At 53.4% G+C, this 12622-nt stretch overlaps 4 protein-coding genes across 4 annotated transcripts; all 4 read left to right on the forward strand.

Moving 5' to 3' along the window:
- Window positions 1-1627: 1627 nt before the first annotated feature.
- On the forward strand, window positions 1628-3007 carry MYCFIDRAFT_55446 (uncharacterized protein; the record flags this gene model as incomplete). Its single annotated transcript, XM_007921964.1, has 4 exons — window positions 1628-1716; window positions 1768-1784; window positions 1841-2181; window positions 2215-3007. The coding sequence occupies 4 exons, from the start codon at window positions 1628-1630 to the stop codon at window positions 2899-2901; spliced, it is 1134 nt and encodes a 377-aa protein (XP_007920155.1). The 3' UTR covers window positions 2902-3007.
- Window positions 3008-5006: 1999 nt separating this feature from the next.
- On the forward strand, window positions 5007-7387 carry MYCFIDRAFT_86140 (uncharacterized protein). Its single transcript, XM_007922465.1, has 5 exons — window positions 5007-5407; window positions 5605-5778; window positions 5851-6324; window positions 6376-6612; window positions 6669-7387. Exons 1-5 carry the CDS (start codon window positions 5233-5235, stop codon window positions 7025-7027), a joined length of 1419 nt encoding a protein of 472 aa, XP_007920656.1. The 5' UTR covers window positions 5007-5232; the 3' UTR covers window positions 7028-7387.
- A 1521-nt stretch (window positions 7388-8908) lies between these two features.
- MYCFIDRAFT_209933 (uncharacterized protein) lies at window positions 8909-10219 on the forward strand. Its single transcript, XM_007923573.1, has one exon. The coding sequence runs from the start codon at window positions 8918-8920 to the stop codon at window positions 10190-10192; it is 1275 nt and encodes a 424-aa protein (XP_007921764.1). The 5' UTR covers window positions 8909-8917; the 3' UTR covers window positions 10193-10219.
- Window positions 10220-10863: 644 nt separating this feature from the next.
- On the forward strand, window positions 10864-12602 carry MYCFIDRAFT_213459 (uncharacterized protein; the record flags this gene model as incomplete). The annotated part of the gene is made up of 1 exon (XM_007923574.1): window positions 10864-12602. The coding sequence occupies one exon, from the start codon at window positions 10864-10866 to the stop codon at window positions 12511-12513; it is 1650 nt and encodes a 549-aa protein (XP_007921765.1). The 3' UTR covers window positions 12514-12602.
- Window positions 12603-12622: the final 20 nt, after the last annotated feature.

Genomic DNA, 12622 nt, shown 5'->3' on the forward strand with positions numbered 1-12622 from the left:
ATGGTAGCGTGCAGTGAGGTTCTCTGGTCGACGTTGCTGTGGGGGGCCGACGCTTACCATTGACAAAGATGCCATAGGAGAGCCAGGCAACATTGCACTGGTAGCATCGGAAGCGTAAATTTTGTGCCGGCACTTCCGCGATCCTGTGCAAGTTCGATTCAAGGTTCAGTGGAGGAATTGTCCGAATTGATGCCGGAGCAGTGAAAGCAATAATGGAGCTTAAATGTATGATTGCCAATAATTTGGGGTGCCGGAGAATGTTCTGCGATTCATCAACGTGACAGTGCGTGGCGACAGTAGAGCTCTGTCGGAGTCTGCCTGGCGACGGAACTTGGCACATGCCCATGGCGTGGACTCGTGAATTTTCCATGTGCTTGATTGATCCCGGCTGTGCCTTACTCTCTTGGTCACTGGGTGGTCATCATTACGGAAGGCATGGCTATATACGCCTATTTGTTGTCGATGGCGTCGTTGATCGGCACGGACGTAGCTCTATCTTGTCATTTCTTCCTCTGGTCCGAACGGATAGTCACGGTTCATGCTTATTTGTCTCCTCGTTGCAAGCCGAATTTGGTCATTTTACCTGATGCCCTCATACGGACTGCGGACGACTGAGAAAAGTTGCCAAGGATGATGTGAGTCCACCGAGCATCCGGCTAGCCATCTGTATTGAAAGGTAGTGTGATGCTCTCTACAGCTCGCCGAAAGGCATACCGGATGGGACATTTAGAGCATCGCCTACATCAAAGACGACGAAGTGGTCCATTCATCACTGCGTGTAGACCACGCATTGTTTTCAATCTCGAATTCCTGGTTGTTCTTGAGAAAGCCCGCCGGGATACAATATTTCGCGCGTTATGCTTTGTATTGACAGGCCTGCGGCATGGCTAGTGGCTACCTGCACACTCGGAGCAGATCCCGGGAAGCCATGATATTGACAAAGCGTGGCACTCAGCATATCTTGTCAGGTCAGGGTAGCATCGTCCAACGACAACGCAAGATTGTTGGGCACTGGTCTTTCTCAGATCTTGTGTTTGCTACAGAGTCCAGACATGCTCTATGACATTAAAGATGCTTCGGCCAGGCGATTTGCTCTGATGCTTTTACCTCTTATGTAGAGTCCTATATCGAACACAGAGCCTGGAAATGGACCAATAGTATGGCCATTGATTGTCAGGACATAGGACAAGGACTTCTGTGTTCGGTCTCCAGCTGTAAAATCGAGTCATTGTCGGGGATTATCCAAGAAAGCCGAAGGTGACCAGCAGTGTCCTTGCATCTGCTTGGTTTTGGCAGCCGCTGTCACAGCCGGTTGCACAGCAGTGGACGTTTTTCGCTGGGGCAGGACGGCGCACTTGCTCCACGATGACTTTGACGGTGTGTACACTGTACGATTGTTCCAGAAGCTGTGCGATGTCGCACGCTGCATGCGGTGCGGATGAAGTGTGGCAGTGGCTTCGTGGTGGACGAAGTTGGATGGAAGGCCACAGCGCGGCTCTTGGCTTTCTCGGCAGGCTTCCGCTGCCGTGCCAATGCTCCTTGCCCTTACGCTGCCTCTTCTGAACCCCAGCGACATCATCGACAACACTCTTGGCATCACCGGTCACTCAGACCTCGACAACTACATATGGCTGCAGGCTTGGAGCCTGTGGTCATCACGGCCTTGATCTTCGGTGGCTGCTGTACTAATGTATTTGCCCTTGAAGCGATTGTGAAGTAGGAGGCACTCAATGTTCTGCACCGCGTATTAGCACTGACTTGTCACAGAACCGAGCCGAAGAGTGGTATGCTAAATGCTCAATGTAACCTTCCTCGCTTCATCATCCTGATTGCTCTCCAGGCCTTATCATCACTTTCTTCCAGTTCGTGTTTGTAACTTGCCTGGCTTACTCGACCCAAGTTCAACCAGGAGCACCGTACACATTGGCCCCTCCCAAAGTGCCGTTCTCGCGATGGACTTTCATCGCCTTCATGTTCTACGCCATCAACATGCTGAACAACTGGGCATTCGCATACAACATCAGTGTGCCGGTGCATATTATCCTTCGCAGCTTCGGCAGCGTGTCAACGATGATCGCGGGCTTTCTCAGAGGCAAACGATACAGCAAATTGCAAGTCTTCAGCGTGGTGCTGCTGACCATTGGCGTCCTGGTCAGTGCATGGGCAGATTCTGCGAGCAAGGTAAAATTACGCCTGGACTTTTCTGACCCCCAGAATGCTGATCTATGGAAGGGCAAACAAATGTCGGTCGGAAGCGACGCATCGTCTTCTGAATTTGTGCAGGGCCTGGGAATACTGCTTGTCGCCCAGTTCGCGTCTGCCTACATGGGGGCTTACACAGAAGACACATATTCGCAGTTCAAGGCCAGTTGGAAGGAGAACCTCTTCTACTCGCATCTTTTTGCTCTGCCTCTTTTCCTACCACTTGGCGGCATCTTGCGCGAGCAATATCGAAGCCTCGCAGATACGCCACATATGAATGTGGAACGCTACGTGCTCGGTGCAAAGCAGGGCAGGAGCACGGCTTCTGCAGCCACGAACGAAATGCTCCTCGTGGTGTTGTCACTGCTCGGAAGCATGCCACAAGGCATACTTTATTTGTTCACAAATGCGGTCACGCAACTCGTCTGCATCTCAGGAGTGAACTTGCTCTCTGCCAAGTCCTCAGCTGTGACAGTAACCATTGTGCTGAACATTCGCAAGCTGGTCTCATTTATCCTGAGCACGATCATTTTTGGCCATAAGTTGAACACAATGATGATTATTGGGTCGACGTTGGTCTTCGGGAGCGGCGCCCTATACGGGTGGGAGACCAGCTGGAGAATACCACGGCAGAGATCAGCTCAAGCGGTTGGGAATGGTCACTTGGAAGGCACGGAAAAGGATAAGAAAAGCAGATAGAGCATGACGAAATGAAGGGCCCTGTGGGCTAACGTCGCCCGAATCATGCGCACCATACTTTGTAGAACAGCGTTGCGGGTAGTCGTTACACGTGCAATTATGCAATAAGCCTTCGCGGTAGCGGATATCTGCATCCCAGACGGGGGACTCGAGTCTCGAGGCTACGATAGGCGGCTATGCTGCGCTGTACATTCATGATATGCCGGCAATGCGATTCGCAAGGGCACAAGAGTTGTCGGTATCCCTGGCGCAGTGGTGCTCCGCGAAGGCAGGTCGTTCAGCAACCACAAGCGGTCGGACAGGGACAGTGCGACTCAGTGAAAAGGCTTATTATACCGAAGTAATTTTGTATGCAGCATGCGTCAATGAAGTACCACGGCACGTGCTGAGGCGTGCGCATCTCATACAGTGCAATAGACCGTTTGATCGTCGCGTAATAAGAAGTCTTGTCGGCTCGAAATTAGCATGTGGTGTTGGAAGCCTATCGGCATGCGTCCAGATATTGCGTGATGCATTTGTGAGGGCTACACTAATCGATCCCAGCGATCAGGCATTTGCAGCTAGCGGCGAGCGCGCACAGCAGGACTCGCCTGTGCGTCTCTGCGCCGAGATGTATGTCTGACTCCATAACAGGCCGCTGGTGACAGGAACAAGTTTCGCCCAAGATCTGCGCCACACCTCGCCCTTGTCCGACAAGAGCGTGGACGACACTGGCGCAGCAGCGGTAGGGTATAGGAGATGTAGCCGACCGAGGACGCCGCCGGAAGCCAAGCATGAACGACAGAAGGCCACTTTTCCAAATACATGTGCCTTTGCGGAATTCACGTGCCTGGCCTGGCATGGCGTGCATCTTGGCGCGCTCGTTACCGAACGCCACGCCACGCCTCACAGCAAACGAATGGTTCAGGAGCGTCGGCCACGAGCTGGCTGGTCCAGTGGGGGTGCTCGCCGGAGAGCATCTAGTTCTACTGACTGCTATGCCAGCAATAATCAGTGAGTAGTGGTCGTGAAATTGGGCGCGGTTTGATTAGTTGTGCGACCTTGTTTGGTCGGCGTCGGCGTCGGCGTCGGCGTCGAGAAGGATGGCGCTCTCGCCAACCGGCGATTGGGTGGCACGGCAAAGTCGAAGGGGAGCAAGGAGGACAGCTGTGTCCTGTACATACTGTAACGAGACGCGGAACGGCAATCAGATCATTGTCAGATGCCATGGCCCATGGCATACCCAAGCCGGAACGTTAGGATCCCATGTCCTGCTGAAGAGCCTCTTGACTGTTCTCCACCGATCCATGCATTAAGATTTTGGGCTTGTGCTGCAGGTTAGAGTGGGCCAGCCAGTATTATTCAGTCGTGCACTCGTGGTATCATGCATTCTCTTTCCCAAGAGCACCGTGAGCAGCGAGCACCTTGTCCGCCTGCACCGTTCACTACGCCGTCACCACCGCGCTTGGCGTCCCAAGGCCCGCCCTGTGTCCGCCGCTCACGTTGCGACAAAAGCTCTGCCTCGACCGCCACAGCAGCAGGTAGGCGGGTGTCGCACGAAGCTGCAAGGGGCGACAAAGGAAGAGACTCTTGACGGTGTGCCCGCCTGCGTGGAGACGATCGAGGGCCTGGAGAGTTGAGACTCGAGAGCGCGTCTAACTTACAGTAGCTGCCGAGTGCCACGCAGCGCAGCGCGCGACACTCCCGCCGGCGTCACTGTTCACCAGGCCAGCTCTGCTCATCCGAACCACGCAGCCATCGCACGCAGCCCATCGCATCGCATCGCCTCGCAGCGCAGCGCAGCGCATCGCTTCTGCGCCCGACCTGACCTTTCCTGGCGCATCGACTCGTCGCTGGCAATCCCCTTCGCTCTCCAGCCCTCCCGACTACCTGGTTTGGTCGCCCTAATAGAGCAAGCTGTGCGGCCGCCTTGTGCTGCCAGCCCTTTTACTTTCGCGGCGTCTTGACGTCCTGTACCATTCGGACCACGCACCTTTGCCGCCGCCGCCGCCGCTGCTTTCTCCTCCTGGTGAAGCTCATTCGATTACAATCATTGCCGCTCGTGAGTTCTGCGCCGCCAGAAGTGATGCCTTGTGCCTTGCACACTAATAACGACCCCGCTTCAGCGAACTTCAACTCTCCGATTCAATCAATAATACGCATTTACCGCGCCAGAAGACCGGCGCGCACCATCGTTTGGGCCATTGAGTGCCAGATCCTCAGCTGTTCATTCCTTGGTCTGCCGGGCTTGGTCCCTCAAACCTCCGGCCTTCTATCCGCGCGTGGCATTCGCCTTTAATCCGCTTGTCGCGCACAGCCAGTGCCATTCGAATCCAATCTCAGTCGCAAAGCATGGCGGCACCTCACACTGCTGCTCAGCAGCACCAGCATCCTCAGGGCCAAGGCCTCCCTTCTATTAGCAGCCTGACCAATGGTCTTCCACCTTCCGCGCCAATATCGCCCGACCAGCAATCCGCCTCAGACTCGACACGCGATTCGGGTACCTGGCCGCAACCGCAGAGCAAGCGTGAGTGCATCCTTCCTTCCACTTCACAGCACCATTACACCGGCTTAGCGATGTGAATGCCGACCGTGTGCAAGTTCGAGCTGCGCCTTTGCGCAATGTGCAGGTGCAGGTGCCCCTACTTCTGCCTGGCTGGCTTCACTACCCGAACATTACGGCGGGGCAACTCTTCGAACTTTTCGCTAACCAGCCTTTGACAGACAATTCGGCCAACAGTCAAGGCCTACAAGTCCACACATTGCTGAACCCGGATGAATCACCATCCCGCCACTCTGTCCCCAGCACCCCGCTGTCGGCGCGGGTGCCAAACTCGGCTCAATCAGCCGGATCTCAACTGCCTTCTATCAATCAAGGCTTCAACGATGGATCGAATCGTGACAGCTACAACCAACGCGATAGTCTGGGCCGCGAATTGAACCGTGACAGTTACAACCGAGACAGTCGAGATCTGGCGCCACATTTAGACTCGCGACGAAGCAGCGTAGACAGCCGCATGCACCAGGGATTCAACTCGTTATACATAAATGCGCCAACATCGCCATACGAGAGCGCGAATAACTCTCAACTTTCTCTAGCTGCAAGTTTACGGAATCCAAACAATGGCAGGACGCCAATGTCACCGCTCAGTGCTCGTTCTGGTAGTCGTGGTGGACTCACCGCGCCCAGAATTGCGCCTCCTATCATGCCCGTAGGACGAGGTCCTGGTGTTCCCGATCCTACCGCCGCCAAACCAACTCAAGGCTATGCTTGGGCTTTCCCTGACGGCCCTATACCAGAAGAACGACGCGGTTCGGATAGTGGCGAGTCCAGCGCTGGACATATGTCCAGGCAAAACAGCTTTGCGGCTTCTTCCGTGCGCAGCAGCATTTTTTCGACTGACTCTCAGCTCCCAGCTGGCCAGCGTACGTTTACCGAAGATGGTAGGAAAGGATTTGTGGTCCAATATGACAGTCTCACTGATTGCGTTGCAGAAGCGGCTACCACACATCACCATTCCATGCAGCATCGGACAATTCAAAGCTTGCAGAGCGAAAGTATGCCTCCGCAGGGCGTTGGCAATTACAGCCGAACACCCGAGTTACGAGTGAGTCACAAGCTCGCTGAGAGGAAACGAAGAAGCGAGATGAAAGACCTCTTCGAAGAGCTCAACAAAGCAGTTCCTGCCAACGGCGGCACCAAGGCAAGCAAGTGGGAGATTCTCACAAAAGGTTCGTGGCAAAGGCATTAAACTTCGAGAGGATGCGTTTCTGATTCTCCGTCCCAGCCATTGATTACATACGAAGTGTACAGCACAATGAGCGTCAACTCCATGCTGAAGTACAGCGACTACAACGAGACACCGAGTACGGTCGCGAGGCACATAAGGAGAACGAGATGCTCAAGACCGAAGTTCAAGTAATGCAGCAACATCTTCGCCGTCTACAGCCGGACAACCCTCATATCTATGGTCATTTCACATCGCAACTCAGCCAACAACAGTCCCAAGGTCAGACGAACGGATCTTCCGGAATTTCACTGCCGCCATTGAACACAGCACAAGGTGGCGGGCCAACTCCTTTCAATGGTGTTGCGCCGTCAGCTCCGATGGAGGGCGTGGCATATGGAGGCGGATACGGGAGGTGATGATATCCGAACTGCGCATCTCTACCGCATACATCCTTCATTGCTTACTGCAATTGACGAACATCTTCTGCGGGCCTGAGCTTTCCCCCGCTTTCCGGCGTCCTGAGTGTGAGCACTATATACCATATTCGCGAGTGATTGTGCGGAGATTCTGTACCGCATGGGTGACATGGGATTGTGCGTGCGTATGTATTTTTTGTTTTGGCTGGGCTGGCTTTGACGGAGGGGCGACAGAACAGTTGCAAACTGTAAAACGTAGCCCTCTCGGCGTTGTTCTATTGTGTGCATCATACTCGAGCGAGTGGCTCGGGTGATGTATTCTAGCATAGCAAGCGGCACCAAAATGCGAACTTGTGCAAGATGCTGGCTCGACAGCTTGGTGGAGGATGGATCATTGCACGGGAGACACGACCTGTGATCCCGTAGGTTTGATCCAGAGCAGAACCTGTTGACCCATCTAGGCGTCAATGACAACCTAGATTAATTACATCGATGGCGTTGCAGACGACTCAGAAAATGCCATCAAATTTCGTCGCCGATTTGTGAAGAAGGTCTGACAAGCATTGCTTGCCTAGAGTCTCGATCAATCCCACGTGCGTATCCGAACGCTAACGCCATGGCATGGGCATCTTGAGTTGCCACAAGGCGTCGCTTCTGCAAGTCACCTTCATCGGGATAGAGTTCACAACGACCGTTCATCGCTTGCGGTCGAGACTATGGTGAGACAATTCTCTCGCGAACCGTATTTGCAGTCTTGTTTGCCTGGCCCCTGCGGTCGGGCGTGCTGTAGTTCGTAGCAACCGTTGAGACATGTGGCGTGTTGTTTCACGACCTGCATATTGTAGGAATGGAAGGACGGTTGTGAAGTCTGGGCCCGCTGATCACGTGAGATTGAATGTTTGATTGAAGGGGAGGCGGCGGCGATGATTTGCACAGCACTCCTATGAACATGAACAAATTCGATGGCGAGGCATGGAACTTGCTTGAGGCATTAGCACGGTCTTCAGTGCGGTAATGTCGTCACACATATACGAGAGAGTGCCTCCGCAGGAAGCCCATTGCGATCCTGAGGAGGAGCTAGATCTCAGCGGCGATGAGACGGAGGTGCCGCGCACGTCTGACGAGATTCGGCGACACGATCAAGAGACAATATCAGCCGAGGAAGAGGCGGAACGCTTGTTGACCGGAAGCGGGACGAATGAGCGCGGATTGAGTGGCTTATTCCGAAGAGACGGCAGGCCAAAGGACGAGAGTCGAGTGCCGTCGAAACGGCGCAGAAAGAGCTCATGGCGGCGCAGTCGGGGCGGGGAGGACGGAGAGCTGATGTACAAAGTGGAAGAAGGCGGTAGGTCGTCGAGTACGGACATTTCTAGTGATGAGGACTCTGGCAGATTACGAACAACCACAGAGAAGGATCAGGTAGGCAATGGCTAGAGAACATGAGTCGCCCATTCTTGCTAATGCGAATGGCAGTCCAAGATATCGCGATTGGGAAGGTTCACTGTCATACACCTCTTGATCTTAATCGCCTTCCTGGGCTTCATGTATGGCGCGTACAAAGCCTCGCAAGGCGCAAGGCCTTCCAATCAAGCGTACATGGCTAAGACGCTGTCGAATGGGACTCACGACTTCGCGCCGACGACGATTCTCATCAGCCTGGATGGCTTCCGCGCAGACTTCCTCCATCGTGGATTGACGCCGACTTTGAAATCCTTAATCCAGCAGGGCGTCTCTCCAAGATACATGGAACCATCTTTCCCATCTTTAACGTTTCCGAACCATTTCACTCTGGTGACCGGCCTTCATCCTGAGTCGCATGGAATCGTTGGAAATTCCTTCTGGGATCCCAATATGCAAAAGGCATTCACTTACGGAGACCCTGAACTGAGCATGAAACCTGAGTATTGGAATGCTGAACCTATTTGGGAGACTGCAGAGACACAAGGTATCCGAACAGCCATTCATATGTGGCCTGGGTCTGAAGCACACCTACCGCCGATGGAACCAACATACGTGGACAAATTCAATGGCAATGAACACCTGGGCAATAAGGTCAATCGCATTCTGGGCTGGCTGGACCTCCCAGGACCTCACGATCAAGGAGCATCTGTCGAGACACCGAGGCCGCAGCTGATTGCAGCATACGTTCCGAATGTGGACTCCGACGGGCATAAGTATGGACCCAACAGCACTTATATACGTTCCACAATCGCCGAGGTGGATGGAATGCTCGGAAAGATTTTCAAAGGCATTGAAGAGCGCAATCTCACAGACGTGGTCAACATTGTAGTCGTTTCTGATCATGGCATGGCAACCACTTCAAACCACCGGATCGTTCAGCTCGAGGATTTGGTGGACACATCATTGATCGAACATACAGACGGCTGGCCACTTTTCGGCCTGCGTCCTTTTGATCAGTCTCCAGAGAAGCTCATGGAAATTTACAATGAAATATCTGCCAAGGTTCGCATGTCCGAACATAAGGGCAAGTTCGACGTCTACCTACGCGACAAAAATATGCCCCAGCGCTATCATTTTTCGCAAAATGATCGCATCGCGCCTTTGTGGATTGTTCCAAAGGCTGGCTGGGCCATCGCTCCCAAACACGAGTTTGACTTGGTGACAGCATTAGACCGTGGGGAGACATATAATCCGCGAGGTCTACATGGCTACGACCACGAACATCCTCTTATGCGTGCTATATTCGTTGCCAGAGGTCCTGCTTTCCCGCACACACCTGGCAGCCGGTTGAAGCCGTTCCAGAACACAGAGGTGTACAACATCATATGCGACAGTCTTGGAATCGAGCCGCGTCCGAATAACGGAACCATACGTCTGCCTTTGCAGACAGATGGACTGCATGATTTCGAGGCCTTTGTGCCAGAACCAGACGATCCTCCCCCAATAAATCACGTCGATGCTAGTATATTACTACCGCTCCCAGCTATTACCGCTGATGGTAGTTCTTTCAAGCCGCCAGTTCCAGAGGCGGCGATAGATGACGGAGATGGGACTCTAGATGGCACCCCGAGCGGCTCCTGGCGGGATTGGATCAACGATAAGATTCAAGAGATCAAACAATGGGCTTCTGGAGTCTTCGGTCAAGGCAAAGAACAAAGCTCTGAAGATGCAGAGGCTGGATCGGGAGACAGGCTGGTCCGATAGACCCTACAATGGGCTGGGAGTTGGGAGGAGAATGATACCCCTACATTTTGCTTGCGAATGAATATCTTTTCAGATGGTGTCGGGAATTCCGTGTCTTGTGCAGCCTTACAGGTCTATACCACAGATTGTGATTGGGACCTTGTTATTGTGATGCCTAGATGCGCAAACAAGGTTTCCGAAGACAGGGTTCATCAAACGCCAACAAGCAACCCCGAACGCCATCCTTCCACTGGCCTCCTTTGCACTCCTTATCGATGGAAGGATTCCTGCTGCTACGCGGCCATGTTACGATGCGCTGTCGTCAGACTTCGATGAAGCCACGGTATAAGCTGGCCTTGCTCAATGATGAACATGCCACAATGACAACTCCTTTTTCAAGCGACACGACATCATCTTGGAATGGGCATATCAGAGATTGGACACCACGCACCACTGGCAGCGACTCATCGCGCGAAACACTCTCGCCTCACTCCGCGCTCAGTATCCTGCGGACAAGCTCGTACTTTGAAGCAAGGCACGACAAGAATATCAAGCTTGCTGGGATAAGTGTGACCACGGCATAACACTCTTTCAACCCTTGGCGGTCCGGAATGGAAACAAAATTCCTCTTCTGACGAGCAAAGCATCACAGCGGAAGTACTGGCTCTTTTCAGTATCTTGTCATTGCAATCATGATCGGCGCGAAAAGGCCAACCTACCCTGGCGATGAAGGACCTCCAGCCTCGAAATACAATTACACAACCGCCGTTACAGAAGAGCCATCGTCAAGTGAACACACTCCTCTGCTCTCGAGATCGAGCTACCACAACATTGACCTCAACCCGCGACATCGACTGTTGAAGTCGCCTTCCTCAATTCTCCTCATTATCTTTCTTGTCGTCCTCCTTACATCTTTTGGTGACCAACTGCAAGAAGCCCCCTTCACTCGCATTCTCGAATCGGTCATCTGCTATCAGTACTATGAGGAAGTCGACCCGAGCAAAATCAAACTCGGTCGAAGTCGTGTCGGGCCTGGCGCTATTGGAGGTGTTGACGAGATGTACTGCAAAGCCGACAAAGTCCAGGACGACCTAGCTATGCTCTCAGGCATTCAAGCTTTTCTCGACGGCTTTCCTGCCTTGGCTCTTGCGATACCTCTTGGCTGGGCCGCTGATCGCTATGGACGCTGGCCGTTCCTCATGCTTGGAGTTGTACAAGGTGCTGCGCGGACCGTTTGGGTACAGCTTGTCGCGTGGTTCTGGGAATCGCTCGACGTTCGGGCTACTTGGTTCCAGTCGGCCTTTTCTTTACTTGGAGGCGGCAGTACAACAGCCTCTGCCTTATTTTTCGTCACGGTCAGCGATGTCACCACTGAAAGTGACAGAGCTGGTGCTTTCCTCCGGCTGGGCGCAGCGAACCTGTCTGCCAGCCTGTTCATGCCTCCAGTCGCCGCATGGCTGATGGCCATGAATCCGTGGATACCTGCTCTCATGGGCACTGGCTTCATGTGTGGTGCCGCCATTCTGTATTTGTTCGTGCCAGAAACACTGGACTATTTTGCAAGAGCCAATCCCCCGACTGCAATGGAAGATGCTCATACAACTGCTTCAGGTCCAGATCCTGTGCAGACATCGACCCCGGCCGCTCTTTCCTTGCGCATCAAAGCCGTGTTGACTAATGTCAAATCCGCGCTTGCCTTCCTACATCGTGACTGGCGAGTCCCGGCATTGATTCTGCCTTTCACAGTTCACATTCTCGTAGCATCCTCGGGTCGTCTGCTGATCCAATACGTCTCTAAGCGCTATGCCCTGACGTTTTCGAAAGCAACCTTACTCACGACTGTCAAGAACGGCGTCCAGGTTGCTCTGCTTTTCATCATTTTACCAAAGATATCGGAGCTCGTCATGACCCGATTCGGCCTTGGTATTCAGAAGAAGGATCTCTACTTGGCCAGGCTCTCTCAATGTCTCGTAGCAATAGGCTGGCTTGGCGTCGCTGCGGCACCCAACGTGGTCCTTGTGGGCAGTGCGCTTGCAGTGTCCAGCTTAGGATACGGAGCGATGCTGCTTTTGAGGTCCTTTATAACATCACTTGTACCGACGCACGAAGTTGCTAGGACTTACAGCGTGATCGGTATTGTCGATACTCTGGGAACAATGTTTGGCAGTCCTTTGCTTGCCGGGCTTTTCAAGAGAGGCCTGGAGCTAGGCGGTCCTTTCATTGGATTACCATACTATTTGATAGGTGGCCTGAGCGTTCTCTTTGCTGTACCGATGTTCGCTGTACGACTGAGGAAAGGAGAAGGCGAAGAACCATCAGGATTGGATGATGACGAGGACTAGACAAGACCCGTCGTTTGGTGTTGTTTTTATACATAGATCGCCCGTGACATAGACCGCACGGAACAATGGCATTGAACTGGTGGCGAAGCCGTTCGCAGGGCAGCCACCG

Source organism: Pseudocercospora fijiensis (genome assembly GCF_000340215.1).
Source record: "Pseudocercospora fijiensis CIRAD86 unplaced genomic scaffold MYCFIscaffold_1, whole genome shotgun sequence".
NCBI classification, from domain to species: Eukaryota; Fungi; Ascomycota; class Dothideomycetes; order Mycosphaerellales; family Mycosphaerellaceae; genus Pseudocercospora; species Pseudocercospora fijiensis.

Bases quoted from the DNA above. Each gene is read 5' to 3' on its own strand.
- MYCFIDRAFT_86140 (XM_007922465.1), top strand. From the start codon at position 5,233: ATGGCGGCACCTCACACTGCTGCTCAGCAGCACCAGCATCCTCAGGGC. The intron at 5,408-5,604 runs GTGAGTGCATCC...AGCCTTTGACAG, and splicing joins GCCGCAACCGCAGAGCAAGC to ACAATTCGGCCAACAGTCAA. The intron at 6,325-6,375 runs GTAGGAAAGGAT...ATTGCGTTGCAG, and splicing joins GCGTACGTTTACCGAAGATG to AAGCGGCTACCACACATCAC.
- MYCFIDRAFT_209933 (XM_007923573.1), top strand. From the start codon at position 8,918: ATGAAACCTGAGTATTGGAATGCTGAACCTATTTGGGAGACTGCAGAG.